This window comes from Panicum virgatum, chromosome 3N, assembly GCF_016808335.1.
Source record: "Panicum virgatum strain AP13 chromosome 3N, P.virgatum_v5, whole genome shotgun sequence".
Classification (NCBI taxonomy): domain Eukaryota; kingdom Viridiplantae; phylum Streptophyta; class Magnoliopsida; order Poales; family Poaceae; genus Panicum; species Panicum virgatum.
In genome coordinates, this window is record NC_053147.1 from 12957066 (window position 1) to 12972770 (window position 15705).

Here is a 15705-nt window from a genome sequence, read left to right on the forward strand (position 1 = left end):
TGGGAAATGCTGCGCAGCCTGCTGCCACTCTATCAGGCAATCACCACTGTTAACGTTGGGGATGGACGCTCCACATCGTTTTGGAATGATGTCTGGATTGGTGATGAATGTCTCTTGGACAGGTTTCCACTGCTACGGAGTCACTGCAAGCAAGCAAAACAAACAGTTCTGATGTTGTCTGTTGAACGGCTGGCTTACTTCTCGGCGCAATGGCCGCGCTCCGCGCGTTCGCGGGCACGCTCTGCACGAAGACGCGTTCTCCACAACGGCACGGCTGCGCGCACCCTGCGCCCTCGCACGCCCGTGAGACACGCTCTCCGCAGATCACGCGCAGCCGCGCGCACGTCGTCCGCTCGCCTAGCGCTCGCTACCGCCTGACTCGCTCCGGCCATGACCCAGAGCATGTATAAGTATGTAACTCATGATCAATACAAGGTGTGCAGTTGATCTATCTCCAGTGTTTCCCTCCTTCATGGTATCAGTGACCGACGGATCTGCCCTGTCCAATCCGTTCGCCACCACTTCCGCTTCCATGGCTCACTCGCCGGCTTATTCCTCTGCTTCCTCCGACGACCTCTCTGACTATGCTCCTCCCCAGCCAGCGTCCGCCGCCGTCCTTCAGACGGTGAACATCCGTTCCCATGTCCCCGTTCTCCTCGACCTCCATGACGCCAACTACAGCCAATGGCGCTGCCTCTTCGATTCGGTGCTCGGCAAGTTCGGCCTCGACGACCATGTCCGCTACCCCACGCCGATGATCCAGCGCACCGCTGAATGGCGTCAAATCGACAGTTGCCTCGTCAACTGGATCTACACCACCATCTCCAAGCCCGCCTTCGACCTCGTCCACAAGCCCCGCATCACGGCGTTCTCCCTCTGGTCCGACGTCGAGGGCCACTTCCGCGACAACGAACTCGAGCGCGCCGTTCTTCTGGAGGCTGAGTTTCGCAGCGTTCAACAGGGCGACCTCTCCATCCAAGATTACTGCACCAAGCTCAAGCTCCTTGCTGACCAACTATGCGAGGTCGGCCATCCCGTCTCCGAACCCAGCCAAGTCCTCAATCTCCTCCGAGGACTCAGTCCCAGGTATCGCCATGTCAAGCCGGTGATCAAATCCAAGTCCCCACCCCACACTTTCCGTAGTGCTATGTCGTACCTGCTCCTGGAGGAAGCCAGCGATGATCACGACGCCAAGACGCAGGCCGGCCACGCCTTCTATGCCGGCCGCGGCGGCTCCTCTGCGCCCAACACCGGCTCCGGGGATTCCGGCCCCCGATCCGGCTCTGGGGGCGGTTCCAACCGCTCCAAGAGAAGCACCAAGCAGCGCTCCAAGGGCTCCACCAACTCCGGCTCTGGCGGCACATCCTCGCCGACCGTCAGCTCCGGCGCCGCCCCCCACCACACCGTCAAGCCACCGCTCCACAGTCTACCCCGACCTGGACGGCCAGATATAATCCGTGGACCGGGCTGGTCCAGGCATGGCCCATGCCCTTCCGGGCCCCCGGTGCCGGCGTGCTGGGCCCCCGCCCGCCGTTCCAGCCCAACAGCGCGATGACGGCCCAGCATCAGCACCCGGGCTCCAACACCTGGGACCAGAGCGCGCTCCTTGCCGCGCTCAACTCCGCCGGCGTCAGCACGCACCAGCAGCCGTCGCCAAGTTCCTGTGACGGGTTCCTCGACACCGGCGCTTCCACCCACATCGCGTCCAGTCCTGGTAACCTCCACTCTGTTCGCCCTCTTCAGCTCCCCACCTCCATCATCGTCGGAAACAGCGCGCAGCTGCCAGTGTCACACTCGGCGGCCGCCATCATTCCAACATCTTCCTTTCCCATTCGTCTCAACAATGTTCTTGTTTCCCCGTCAATTGTCAAGAATCTTGTTTCTGTTCGCAAACTTACTCGAGACAATAACATTTCTGTTGAATTTGACCCTCATGGCTTCTCCATTAAGGATCTACCCACGGGAACGGTGATGCTCCGATGTGAGAGCTCCGGCGAGCTCTATCCTCTGCACCCGCCGAAGCACCTCGCCTTCTCTGCGTCCACCGCCACCGTTGACCTCTGGCATGCTCGCCTCGGTCATCCAGGACATAATACATTGTCTCAGGTCTTGCATTCATTTGATTTCCATTGTAATAAATCTGCTGTTCATGTGTGTTCTTCCTGTCAATTGGGGAAACACGTTCGACAGCCTTTTAGTTCCTCTCAAACAGTCACACATTTTCCTTTCCAACTAGTGCACTCGGATGTTTGGACATCACCTGTTTATAGTAATTCAGGATACAAGTATTATCTCGTTCTCCTGGATGATTTCACCCATTATGTCTGGACTTTTTCGATTCGCAATAAGTCTGACGTTCTTCCCCTCCTCCACTCATTTCATGCCTATGTACAGACCCAATTCGGGCTTCGTTGGATTGCCTTACAGACTAACAATGGCCACGAATTTGATAACCATGCTCTACGCCGCTTCTTTCTTGACAATGGCATTCACTTACATCTGTCATGCCCGTACACATCCCAGCAGAACGGCAAGGCCGAATGCATTATTCGAACGATTAACGACTGTATGCGCACGTTACTTCTTCATAGTGCAGCTCCTTCACAGTTTTGGGCAGATGCGCTCTCCACGGCAACGTTCCTCATCAACCGACGCCCTTGCCGCGCCACTGGGTCGACTACTCCACACGAGCTTCTCCTCGGTGTCGCACCAGACTACACCGAGCTTCGCATCTTTGGCTCCCCGTGCTACCCCAACATGGCCGCCACGGCACCGAACAAGCTCCGTCCGCGCTCCGCCGCCTGCATCTTCCTGGGCTACCCGGCGGATCATCGTGGCTATCGCTGCTACGAGCCCACGACACACCATGTGTTTACCTCGAGGCATGTCGTGTTCGACGAATCGACGCTTCTGTTTCGCCAAATGTACACCTCCAGCACGTCAACTACTTCCTCGCCACCTCTTCCCTGCGACGACGACGCACCGCTCGTTACAGCAGCACCCACGGCTATGGCGCCACACAACAACTCTCCGGGTGCTACGACAACGTCGACCACATCCCCACCATCCGGAACGTGCACGCCCTCCTCGCCCCCGGCAAGCACACGTGCCACGACGTCGCGCGCTCATTCCCCGCCGACGGTGTTGCCTGCACCTGCCACGGCTACGACACCCGTTCCAGCGACTTCTTCATTGACAGCTGCTCCCACGCCGCCGTCCTCACCAGCACCAGTTCCGGCGTCTTCATCACCACCGCTCGGGCCTGCTCCAGCCATCGCCAGTACAGCTCCACCGGCGCCTGTTCATCCAATGACCACGCGCAGTCATGCTGGTGTGTTCAAGCCCAACCCCAAGTACGCCATGACGTCCTCGGCAGCAATCTCTCCGTTGCCCATGTCCGTGAGGAACGCGCTCAAAGATCCCAACTGGCGTGCGGCGATGCAGCTCGAGTTCGACGCCCTCCAGGCCAATTGTACATGGCGTCTAGTACCTCGTCCTCCTGGTGCTCGCATTATCTTCGGCAAATGGGTGTTCAAGGTCAAGACCCACTCCGACGGCAGCCTGGATCGGTATAAAGCCCGATGGGTGGTACGTGGCGACAGTCAACGTCCAGGCATCGACTTTGGGGAGACCTTCTCACCCGTCGTGAAGCCCGCTACAATCCGCATCATCCTGTCGATTATCGCCTCCAAGCAATGGCCTGCTCACCAGCTCGACGTGACTAACGCGTTTCTGCACGGTCACCTGGATGAGCAGGTGTTCTGCCAACAACCTACCGGCTTCGTCGACCCTGAGCAGCTGGACGCAGTCTGCCTCCTGTCGCGATCCCTTTACGGCTTGCGACAAGCCCCAAGAGCGTGGTTCCAGAGCTTCGTCTCCTCCATTGGCTTCAACCAGACTCACTCGGACTCCTCTCTCTTCGTGTACCGCGATAGTGACCAGATGGCGTATCTCTTGCTGTACGTGGACGACATGGTCTTGTCTGCATCCACGACGTCGCTGCTTCAGCACATCATCACGCGGCTGCGCTCCGCGTTAGCCGTGAAGGACATGGGCCCTCTCCAGTACTTCCTCGGCATCGACGTCAAGCACAACAAGGACGGTTTCTTCCTGTCCCAGTCCCAGTATGCCGTCGATCTCCTGGAATGCGCCGGCATGAGCAACTGCAAGCCCGCGGATACGTCGGCAGACACAAAGCCGAAGGTATCCAGCGACGACGGCCAGTTGCTCGACGACGGCTCTTCGTATCGCAGTCTGGCCGGTGCCCTCCAGTACCTGACGATCACACGACCTGACATTGCGTACGCGGTGCAACAAGTTTGCTTGCATATGCACGCGCCACGTGATTGTCACTCAGCGATGATCAAGAGGATTCTCCGCTACGTGAAGGGTACTACTGCGTTCGGGATACAACTTCATGCTTCTTCTACTCCGACGATCACGACCTACACCGACGCTGACTGGGCCGGCTGCCCGGATACTCGCCGTTCCACGTCCGGTTTCTGCGTGTTCTTCGGGGATGCCCTCGTCTCATGGTCATCCAAGCGCCAACCGACGGTGTCTCGTTCGAGCGCGGAAGCTGAGTACCGCGGCATCGCGAACGTTGTCGCCGAGTGCACTTGGCTGCGGCATCTTCTTGGCGAGTTGTACATCGACGTCCCCAAGGCCACGATTGCGTACTGCGACAACGTGTCCTCCGTCTACATGTCGAAGAATCCTGTTCATCATCGCCGGACCAAGCACATCGAGCTCGACGTCCACTTCGTGCGTGAGAAGGTCGCCCTCGGCGAACTGTGCGTTCAACACGTTCCGAGCTCGCGGCAACTAGCGGATATCTTCACCAAGGGTCTTCCACGGATTTTGTTCACCGAGTTCAGGGATAGTCTCACCATCGGCGCGCCGACGTTGTGACTACGGGGGGGGGGGGGGTGTTGAACGGCTGGCTTACTTCTCGGCGCAACGGCCGCGCTCTGCGCGTTCGCGGGCACGCTCTGCACGCAGACGCGTTCTCCACAACGGCACGGTTGCGCGCACCCTGCGCTCTCCGCAAATCACGCGCAGCCGCGCGCACGTCGCCCGCTCGCCTAGCGCTCGCTACCGCCTGGCTCGCTCCGGCCATGACCCAGAGCATGTATAAGTATGTAACTCATGATCAATACAAGGTGTGCAGTTGATCTATCTCCAGTGTTTCCCTCCTTCATTGTCCGTAATGGCCTGCGTCACCACCTCGTTCCCAGAATGACACCTGAAGCACAATCTGAGCTCAGTCTGCTGGCCGATCTCCTCTCTCAGGTGAACCTTGTGGAGAGAGCGGACAGTCGGTGCTCGCTGTTTGCGGATGTGGAGGGGAAACTGCGAACTTCAGACCTATATGCCCTGGTCAAGTCGATGGGCACGATGGACGGGGGTGTGGTCAGTTGCTTCTGGAAGAGCTGTGCGCCTCCCCGGGTCCAATTCTTTGCTTGGCTGCTGGTAAACGGCTGAATCCAGTGCAAAGACAACCTCCTTCGGCGGAAGATTGTGCAAGATAGCACATGCGACCTGTGCAGCCGTGAGCCTGAAACTGCACTGCATCTGCTCTTTCTCTGTCCGTTTGCTGCCTCCTTCTGGCGGGTTCTTGGAATTGAGCTGCCGCCTGGTCTTGACATCCGCGACGTGCACAAAATCCCTCGCCCAGATATGATGCCCGCTGCGCATTTTGATACCTTCATCCTTCTTTGCTGTTGGCACATGTGGAAGAGGAGGAACGGCATCACCTTCAGACATGAAACAATGTCACTGCGCCAAACACTGCAGGCCTGCCGGAGCGATGCGAAAATGTGGAGCTGCCGTCTACCGCGTGCTGAACAACATCTCGGAGGTCTCTGGTGTTCCTTGTTTTCATTGGCAATGTAAATATGAAAATGTAAACCCCTAACTATCCGGCCGTTTGAGGGCCACTGGAATAAAAATGGAAAAGAACCAGGTGGGGGATCCTCTCCCCCTCCGTTGACCCGTCAAAAAAAAAACTCGAGTAGTATATGCGTTTGTTGCTGCTTTGCTGGTGATACATACATTATACATACAGTGCTCGGCAATGGTGGCTTGATGATGTATCCAAGATGCTCATGTTCTAGCCTATAATCAGTACGCTTCACTCATCACCCGGTGCCTACGTTTTTGCATTCTGCACATGCAGTGCCTGGTCCTCGCTTGGTCGCTTCACATTGCCACAAATTCAGCACGGCTACAAACAGGTAGCTGTTGCTAAACAAAATGGGTGACAGCCATGTTGTTGACACACACGACACGCCAAGGCGATGCGTCAACGGGTTGCTGATAGTTTTCATGGTTCATGGATCATGTCCTTAATGGAATTCAAGCTAGTTGAGTTTTCTAAATCAAATGCTAAATCCCATAAAAATCTCCTTCCACCTCTCTCCCTTTTTCTCCCTCTCGCACCCACAAATCATGGGGCCCGATTTCGATTGATCAACTTACCTGACCAGTCACTTAATCATGGCAACTAAAGCATCCTCTGATGTGTATTGACAATGTTAACACTTATAAATATGTAGCATATATGTATATGGGTACACGGAATGGAAGTCTGAGATGATATATATATATATATATATATATATATATATATATATATATATATATATATATATATATATATATATATATTGGTGCTCACTTGCAGACATCGCATTCCACCGCCGCGTCAGCCTGGTAGAAGCAGGAAAGCAAGGGATGAGTTATTCGACAGATAAGATCTCCTGCTGCACATAAACATGGCCACACTGACACACCTCGCTGTTCTTCCCCGGACGGCGTCTCCCCTTGTGCTTGCATTGACATGAGCTCGGCGCCAGCCTAGTGACCCGGAGCATGTGCCGCAGCCTTGCCTGCGCATGGTTGTAGATGCTGCAGCAGGAACACAATGCATGAATGGACTAGATGATGAGGGAGTCAGATTTTTTACAATGTGTTTTCTTCGCCAAAAAAAAAGAAAAAAGAAAAAAAGAAAGACAATGCAGCCTGCATGGTGAATGGAATGGGATGAAATCAGAGTAGTACCTGAGCCGGTGCCTATTGCAGGACGCCAAGAACACCGATATGCCATTGAGTATGCCCCTGAGGGCGCGGAAGATCTACTTGTTATTATATACATGAAAGCAGAGTGCTACTTGTTATTATATATATATATGTGTATATTTGTAGCACGAGAAAGAAAACAAAGAAAAGAAGAAGAAGGAAAAAAGGGAAAAATTAGATAACGGACCCACGTGTCATTAACTCATGTGAACCCCACATGTCAGTGAGATAATGATGGTATATATCTAACTTTGTGAACTTTTAATTTTACAGATCCAAATTTCCAAAAAAAAAAGCAGCAGCTGGTTGGTACCTGAGAGAAGAGGTCGTTCCAGAGCGTCTTGATCTGCGACATGTCGAAGGCGCTCTGCTGCGCCGCCTCCGACATGTGGTTGAGCTCGAAGATGCTGCTCATGGTCTCCCAGATGTCCTTGGAGAAGTTGTAGGTGGCGGAGAGCAGCGCGCCGGCGCAGCCCGCGAGCGCCGCGGCGGCGCGCGCCGGCAGCATGGCCACCTGCAGCAGCGGCCACAGGCAGCCCGCGACGCTGTCCAGGAGCAGGTCGAAGGGCGCCCACAGCGCCTCCGCCAGGTCCACCAGCAGCGCCCACGCCGGGGCCAGGCCCTCCGCCAGCAGGCCGCCCAGCTCGGCGCAGGCGGCCAGCAGCGGCGCCGCGGCGTCGGCCAGCGGCGCCGCCACGGCCCGGAGCACCGCCTGCGCCGCGCGCAGCAGCGCCAGCAGGCTCTGGAGGCACTTGCGCAGGTTGCGGAGGAAGAGGATGGTGCCCAGGTACTGGATCCGGGTCACCATGTCCCACGTCTCGATCCACCCGAAGAGCGGGCCGCAGATGCGCGCCGCCGCGGACTTGAGCAGCGGCACGTTCTTGTAGAGGTCGTAGAAGCCGATGAGCACCGTGACGAGGGACGCCAGCAGGTAGAGGCTCCGCGCCAGCGGCCGCATCCACGGCCGGTACAGCTGGCACAGCAGCGGGTACGACTGGAAGAAGATGACCCACGGCGGCAGGCCGGACTCGAGCAGCGTCAGCAGCCGGATGTCCGACATGATGATCTGCCGCAGCTTCACCGGCAGCAGGCTGTCCCGGAACCGGAACAGGATCAGCGTGTCGCTGTACTGCGCGGGGGCCACGAACGGGGCCTCGGCGCGCGCGCGCCGGGCCCTGGCCGACGCCGACGGGGAGCCGACGTAGTCGGCCTCCGAGGAGTAGCGGGGCATGTCGTCGTCGTCCTCGGAGACGGCGCTGAGGGACGAGGACGAGCACGTCCGGCGCAGCGCGGTGCTGCACTCCTCCAGCTGCTCGCTGGGGTCGGAGTGCGCGTGCAGCGCGGCGAGGTAGCCGCGCAGCGCCCGCGCCTCGGTGGCGCGGCCGAGGAACCAGAGGTGGGTGCACCCGGCCGCCTGCTCCGCGCTGTAGAACTCCCACTTCTTCATGTAGCGCGCCTCCAGCGCCAGGGACGTGTCCGTCAGCAGCTCGTTCAGGTAGTTGATGCCGTGCACGTCGCGCCACGACACCTCGAACACCAGGAACCCGTGCAGCGCCCGGCTCAGGTCCGCCACCGCGAACCAACGCCGCATCGCGTCGCTCTCCCCGACGGCGGCGGCGGCCGCCGCCGCGGCCAACGTCGGGACCTGCTTCGCGCGCGAGTTCGCGAACGGAGACATCCTGTACTGCAAAAAAACTACTAGCACGGATCAGCCGATCGAGGAGGCTTCGATTCGTCTCCGGCGGCGCCGCGACGCGACACGACGCGATTTACCTTGGTGACCATGAACTGCCACAGCCTCGCCGACCGCGACTGCTTGGCTGACAGCCAGGGCTGGTTGTCCACGAGGATGAACACCTTCTTACTGAGCGGGGCGAAGTAGAGGAACGCCCGCGAGATGTAGGATTGAATGTCCCTGCACGCACGACATGGGAATTAATCCTGCGCCTTCATCCTTGTACGGATCGTCGTCATCTCGGAAACCAAATTGAGCAAGAAATTACCCAATCTGCAGGCCTGTCAAGGGGTAGATATCTGGCAAAGGCTCCATGTGTGCTAGCTAGCAACTGCCAGGAGGAGAATTGAAGATGACGAACAGCAAGAAACAGAAAAGGCAACGCATGCATCAACATCAATCAGTGGGGGATTCGAACTCGATCCTGGCCATGCATACATACAGAATAAATAAAAAGATGATAATCATCAAACCAAATGAACAAGAGAATCAGATAGAGAGGGGGACCAACGTAACCAACAGATAACTGAGCATGATCGATCGCTACGAGGAAGAACAAGATGACCGACGCATGCTGCCGAACGCAAGATGCAGCGAGATGGATCAGCAGGTCATACCATGCATCTGGGGGGTCGTCGATGGATCGCCGCGCGGAGAAGAAGATGATGGCGGAGGAGGAATCAGAGCAAAGTGCTAGCAAAGCTGGGTAGGGATGGAGAGGGGGTGTCCTAAATTTGGGGTTGTCCAATCCACTCTCCACTGCGCGCGCGAGAGAAGCACGACGGTCCACTCTTTGCTCTTGCTGTCCTTTTGTGTGTTTGAAAGACATGGGTCACAAAAAAGGTCGCTTCATTCTATTTCATCCTTCGCCATTTTTACATATACTAGTGGTGGCCATCTTATCTTATTTATTTAATGACGAATGCAAATGAGAACCTATGATATGCTGTTTGAGCCTCTTTGTAACATTCAGCTATTTTGGTTTGTGTTCTGACTCACATTTTACAATCAACGAACACTATAACGCATAAATGCAAGACGAAAAAAGCTAGTGCGAAAATCAACCTCCGCCGTTTTTTCACCAAACAAGCATTTTTTTTTTGCCTACCAAGAGATGGACTAGAAATGTATTTGATGGCAATCAAGATAGATTTGACCATTTTTCCTCGAAGAAAACACTCAGACTTGGGCCTGATTTGGTCCAACCCGCCAACATCACCAAAACTTGCCGGCTAGACAGCCCGTGGAGGAGCGAATCAATTTGCGGGGCATATCACATATGGACCCGCTACCTCTATTTTTTTTTTCGTGCTAGGTGCGACATACCGCGCACGCACCTCGACATGGTCACCACCTACATGAAAGAGGTGCCTCCGAGGAGACGACCCTCCTACCTCTATTAATTAAATTTCCAACTATAAAAAGTTAAAATGATATAGGTGGAGGCTAGCGCCTTGTATTAGCTAACAAGGCACAAGCTAAATAGGTAAAAAAATACTCCCTCTATTCCTATTTGATGATATGCTTCTCTTACATTTAATAAAATTCATCTTTTAAGTTATTATTTTTAGTGCATAGTTTTATTGCACTCGCTATGTTTGGCTCTTGTCGTGGAAAAAATTTCACGAAAAAAATCTTGCATGCATGGCGTATTAAACGAAATTTACTTGCAAAATATTTTCACATATAGGTGCAACTTTGCGAGCCGAATCTAATGAGCCTAATTAATTCATGATCAGAAACAGTAATGATACCGTACTCATCTTTTAAGCATCTCTAATCCCACGGTCAAAGGCCTCATTAGGTAGTACTGATACAGTACCTATGGTTGTGGAGATGGTTTTGCAATTAGAGCATTTCCAAAAGACTAGCTAAATGACTAGGTAAAAAATTATGTAAAAAATAAAAAGCTAGCTAAACGATTGAGTAAACAAACAGACTAGCCAAATTCGCCTATCCTATATTCAAATCACCTACTGCTCCGCTTGCCTTCTCTGCCTCTGCCGCCTTTGCTCGTCTTGCAGCGCCGTCGCCGAGCGAGCTCACCACGCCGCACCCCACCTTGGCGTTCGCTCGCGTGCCCACACTACTAGCTACGCTCATACAGCACGGCCCGAAAATTGGGCTAGAGAGCGAGGCAACAAGCAAGCCAGCCGCCGGGAGCAGAGCAGTAGCAATGCCGATGCTGCGGCGGCGCAACCCGGACGTGCACGTGAAGGTGCACTTGAAGGCGCTGGAGGGCATCGTGTTGGCCAACACTTCACGGTGGCCGTCTTCATCAGCATCGCATGCACCATCACGCCCTCCGCCACCATCGATGCACATCGCGCGCAACTTCTTCCTCTTCGAGATCCTCTTCTTCGGCTTCTACCTCCTCTCCAGCCTCGTCGCGCAGGGGATGAAGCTCGCCGTCACGCTCCTGGCCGCCGAGGAGTTCTACGGCGACGGCGAGCAGAAGCCCCGCCGTCCGGCGACTGCGAGGAGATGCCGGCGTGGCGCGCCACGGGGCCGTGGGCGTGGCGTGCCGCGGGTCCGTGGGAGCGGTGCTGCGCCGTGCTTAAGTTCGTTCAGCCGATGACGCTGCTGGCGGCAGGGTGCTCCATCATGGGTAACTTCTTCCTGCTGGTCTCCATGGTGGAAGCCATCCAGCTCAAGTTCAGCCTCGTATCCTGCGGCATCCTGGTCCTGCTCGCCGTCGGTGCCACCTTCCCGCTCTCAGGGCTTGTCGGCGGCGGGCTGCTCTTCTACAGATCCACCGTTGCCTACGCCCTCACGCACTACCTGCCCTGAATCTGAATGCCGTCTGGTGCTCGATCTGCTGCCTACCCTTCTGGGTTGGTCAGTTAATCCACGCAAGATGAAATTAGCGCAAATCCTCCAACCAAAATCCAATTCCTCGCATGAGGAGCAACATCGCGACCCCCTCCACCAATCCCCCACCTCACCCTGGCGCACCGCTCGCCGGAGCCGGCCATCGCCATGGACGCAAGGGGGCGGTGCTGACGCTGTTGCTGGACTGGTCGCAGAGGATGGCCATCGCCATCGAGCAGCAGGCGGCTCCGGCTACCCTAGCCAGCATCGCAGCCCATGGCGAGAGATTCACCGGCGGCGGAGCCAGAGGAGCTGGATGGGCGGCGCGCATGGCTGCGTGCGTGGTGGCGCGCGGCGCTGTGCGGCCGCGGTGCTGTGCGGAGTAGCGCGGAAACGGGCGCGGGAGGGCGACCGGCGCGCGGGAACAAGAGGATGGCTAGCGGCGGGGCATTGCAAAGATGCCTACCGTGTTTTCCGGAATACCGAAGGAGAAAGCGATGCCATGAGTTTAGCAGTTTTGTTGGAAACGAGTTTTAGCATTCTTTCTCTTTTTTTACATATCCAGTGATTTACAAAATCTATTGGAGATGCTCTTAGTCTCATTTAATATTTCTAATTAGTGATCAAAGTTGCAAAAGGTTTTCGCGAATTTTTTTTCGTGCACAACCAAACCGGATGAGCGTTATAAGGCCTGTTTAGTTCCAAATTTTTTTGGGTTTAGTACTGTAGTATTTTCGTTGTTATTTGATAATTAATACTCAATCATGGACTAATTAGGCTTAATTGATTCGTATCATAATTTACAATTGAACTGTATAATTAGTTAATTTTTTTAGTTGTATTTAATGCTCTATGCATATATCCGAAGATTCGATGTAATGAATACTTTAGGAATTTTTTTGGAAACTAAACAGGACCTAAGGATGAAACTCCACTCACAACCAAATAAAAATTTCCTTTTCTCCTCTAATGGTTCTATCACGTCAGCAAATTTTTTTATGTGGTATAATATTTAATGCTTATAAAATTTCTACTGAAATGGTTTTATACGTGCGTTTTCTTTATCAACGCTGCTACCGTAAAATCGCTCGGTCGTGCTAAAAATTTAAAATATCTCCAACTCAGATCGGTCTCGGCTCGGGATCCTCCGGCTTTAGCCTTTAGGTGGCAGGCTCGCTCGAGCTCGGCTCAGGGCTCAGGCCTCCCAGTTCATCTCCTCCCTCTGTTTCATAAACCTTTTCCCTTCTCTCGGACTCTCTCCTCCCTTGCTCTTCCTTCCTGGCGGCGACTGGGCGAGTGGCGACGCCATTTCTCACGACTTCACCCAGCCCTTTGCCGGCGACGAGCGCATCCTCCAGGTATGCCCGCCCCTTCTTTTTCATTCTGCTGTGCGAGACCGAGCACCCCAAACCCTAACAAAACTATTTGTATTCGGATCTGAATCCAGCTACAATATAGCACCTACTAACTTTGATTTCGTTTGCAAGGCATTGGTACACCCATGTCCTATGCTGGGTCCGCCCCTGCTGCCTCTGGTTCTAGAGTTGTCTTTGTGCCAGGGTGTTGGGATTAGTCCCAAATTGATTGTGGGGGGAGAGTTGAACCAACATAAAAGTGGGGGGGTCTCTCATCTCTTGGACTACCTTTTGGGGTGTAGCAGGACTTCCTCCGGGTGTGCGCCCGGTTGGGCCAACTCTTCTAGTTTTGCGCCGACAATTGGTATCAGGGCTGGGTCCGCAATCTCCTGTGCCTGTGCACACTTGGGTGGTGTAGGCCCGAAGCCCAGTGAACCTTGGGTGTGAGGCCCGTGTGTGCTCGTGTGTCGAGCTGGTCAGTGGTGGACCGCGGGTGTGAGGCTCATATGTGCTCGTGTGTGGAGCCGGTCACTGGTAGACTGTGGTGTGGGCCTGGTCAGTGCTAAGGGGCACCAATGTGTGACGGGGGAGATTGTTGGGATTAGTCCCACATTGATTGTGGGGGGAGAGTTGAACCAACATAAAAGTGGGGGGAGTCTCTCACCTCTTGAGCTAGCTTTTGGGGTGTAGTAGGAGTCTCTCACCTCTTGGGCTAGCTTTTGGGGTGTAGCAGGACTTTCTTCGGGTGTGCGCCTGGTTGGGCCAACTCTCCTGGTTTTGGGCCGACACAGGATGCCTTTTCCTTTTCTTGCCATGACTTGTGAGCAAGCAATCTAAATTGTTCTTTCTTTCAAAATTGCGGTTTCCGGTTGCTTGTGGATTTTCTTGCTGCGCAGCTGCAGTTTTGCAGCCTATGTTCCAGAAATATTCGCCATATATGTTGATTCGCCACTCCAGAGTAAAATGAGATGCCCTGAGGGTTATCCCATGCTTGAGGATACTGCACAAAGCTGCCATTGAGAATCTTCCTCTGATATCCTGCACCTAGCCGAGATCTTGTAAGGACACGGCCACGCACACTAGAACAGAGCTTAGCAGCCCGGAATGCTGGACGACACCACATCTTGTTCCTGGAACTTTGTCATAAAACTAGGAAGGGGGTCAACTCAGTACAACACACCGTTGTGGTTGGATTATTGTTCTGGTAGCGGGGACAAATTGTGACAGAACCGCCAAATTAAAACTCTAATTAAGCTTAATGGCCGTCATTTGAACACATCGGGCGCATTAGCTTAACGGCTTAATTTGACGATCCTTTCTCAACCCACGGCCCGATCGAAACATCACCGATAGTCCCACGCGAAGGTGGGCGCAGATGGTACAAGCACGGCACGTATTTAAAAATACAACAATTATGCATAAGATTTTACCTTAAGTTTTACAAACCAAGTTTGAATAGAAACATAATTTACAAACTTTACATTACTGAAATCCGGCTCAACTAGAGAAAAGGGCCTATAATTACCAAAAGTGCGCCCTAGAGAGATCCCTGACTAAACGTCTAGCACCACAACCTCCCATCCCTCTGCATACCGGCGGATGAACTTGGCGCAGTAAGGACAGAAGTCTACGTCTGCGTGTCCTGAAAACATTGTGGCAACAAACCTTGAGTATACTAATACTCAGCAAGGCTTACCCGACACGTGGGTATATCTTAGCCCACATATCTAGACATGCAAGGCTTTTGGCTGGTGGTTATTTTGCAGAAAAGCATCTAGGGTTGAATCCTTACTTTCAATGTTTTAGCCACAAGTTTTATGTGGAAAGACTCTCATTTAATGTTGTCATATCTACTCAATCATGTTGGAGTATACAATAATGATTCAAAATGGTTCCATCATTTATCACTAACACTTCTAATCATTTCTACGAGGTGACAAAGAGATCAAGGCCCTCATAACCGCGAGACACGGCGAATCGATCCGATTTAACCTTGCAAGGTGGATCTAACCAACACGGCACGCAAAAGCCCCGTCGGACTCCACGCACCAACCCTTCCCCTCCCCGCCTCGAACTACAGGACCGCCCCACCATCATATGGTCAGCCGAGCTCAACATGAGACCACCAAAAGTAATACATGCATTCCCAATTCTCTGCGACTACTCGACTACCCCAGAAGGTGAGATGGAGTCCTGTACTTTCGAAGCAAGGCAGTACTAGGCTTACCGGTTTCGACTACCTCATACTCCCGGCATGCAGTTAGTACAATTCAATCCCCGATCAGCACTGCCACAACGACCGGTCCTTAATCGACACAGACGGGGCTAAGACAACCAGGAACCCTGTCCTGCTGTCATCCCTAACCATTCTCATCATTCCCCGTCCGGTCTCAATTCCCATATCAAAAACAATAACTCATGTACTGGAAATCACTTGACTTCTAACACCCTATGTCTCGCGAGTGACAAAAGATCACTCGTCTTCTATCAGAAATCCATTAAGCATAGCACTGCTATAGTCCTATACATACTAGTATAACTCAGGAGAACCTAAGGATCATGCAACAAGGGTTCCAACCAATTCCTGAACCTACTGCACAAGTATTAGAAACATAAGTAGGTGTCATAAATTTAAAAGTAATGGGACATGCACCGGGGCTTGCCTTGCGTCTGCTGCTCAGTGCTAGGGTCAGACGGGCCTTGGGCCGGGTTCTCACGCCTCTC

The 15705-nt window shown here is 53.9% G+C and overlaps 1 protein-coding gene and 1 pseudogene across 5 annotated transcripts; one reads left to right on the forward strand and one right to left on the reverse strand.

Moving 5' to 3' along the window:
• Positions 1-6492: 6492 nt before the first annotated feature.
• Positions 6493-9633, reverse strand: LOC120664385. Of its 5 annotated transcripts, none has more exons than XM_039943585.1 (8): positions 9433-9633; positions 9084-9146; positions 8854-8995; positions 7394-8764; positions 7063-7136; positions 6795-6890; positions 6670-6711; positions 6493-6613 (listed from the first exon to the last, which is right to left on the reverse strand). In XM_039943585.1, the coding sequence occupies exons 2-8, from the start codon at positions 9128-9130 to the stop codon at positions 6544-6546; spliced, it is 1842 nt and encodes a 613-aa protein (XP_039799519.1). In that variant the 5' UTR covers positions 9131-9146; positions 9433-9633; the 3' UTR covers positions 6493-6543. The 5 variants fall into 5 exon arrangements, with proteins under 5 accessions (XP_039799519.1, XP_039799517.1, XP_039799520.1 ...); XM_039943583.1 differs by having other exon boundaries at positions 9084-9239; XM_039943586.1 differs by having other exon boundaries at positions 6795-6909; positions 9084-9239.
• A 1358-nt stretch (positions 9634-10991) lies between these two features.
• On the forward strand, positions 10992-11728 carry LOC120663946 (annotated as a pseudogene).
• The last annotated feature ends 3977 nt before the right edge of the window (positions 11729-15705 follow it).

Bases quoted from the DNA above. Each gene is read 5' to 3' on its own strand.
- LOC120664385 (XM_039943585.1), bottom strand. From the start codon at position 9,130: ATGGAGCCTTTGCCAGATATCTACCCCTTGACAGGCCTGCAGATTGG. The intron at 8,765-8,853 runs GTAAATCGCGTC...GTTTTTTTGCAG, and splicing joins GGCAGTTCATGGTCACCAAG to TACAGGATGTCTCCGTTCGC. The intron at 6,891-7,062 runs GTACTACTCTGA...AACCATGCGCAG, and splicing joins TGCAATAGGCACCGGCTCAG to GCAAGGCTGCGGCACATGCT.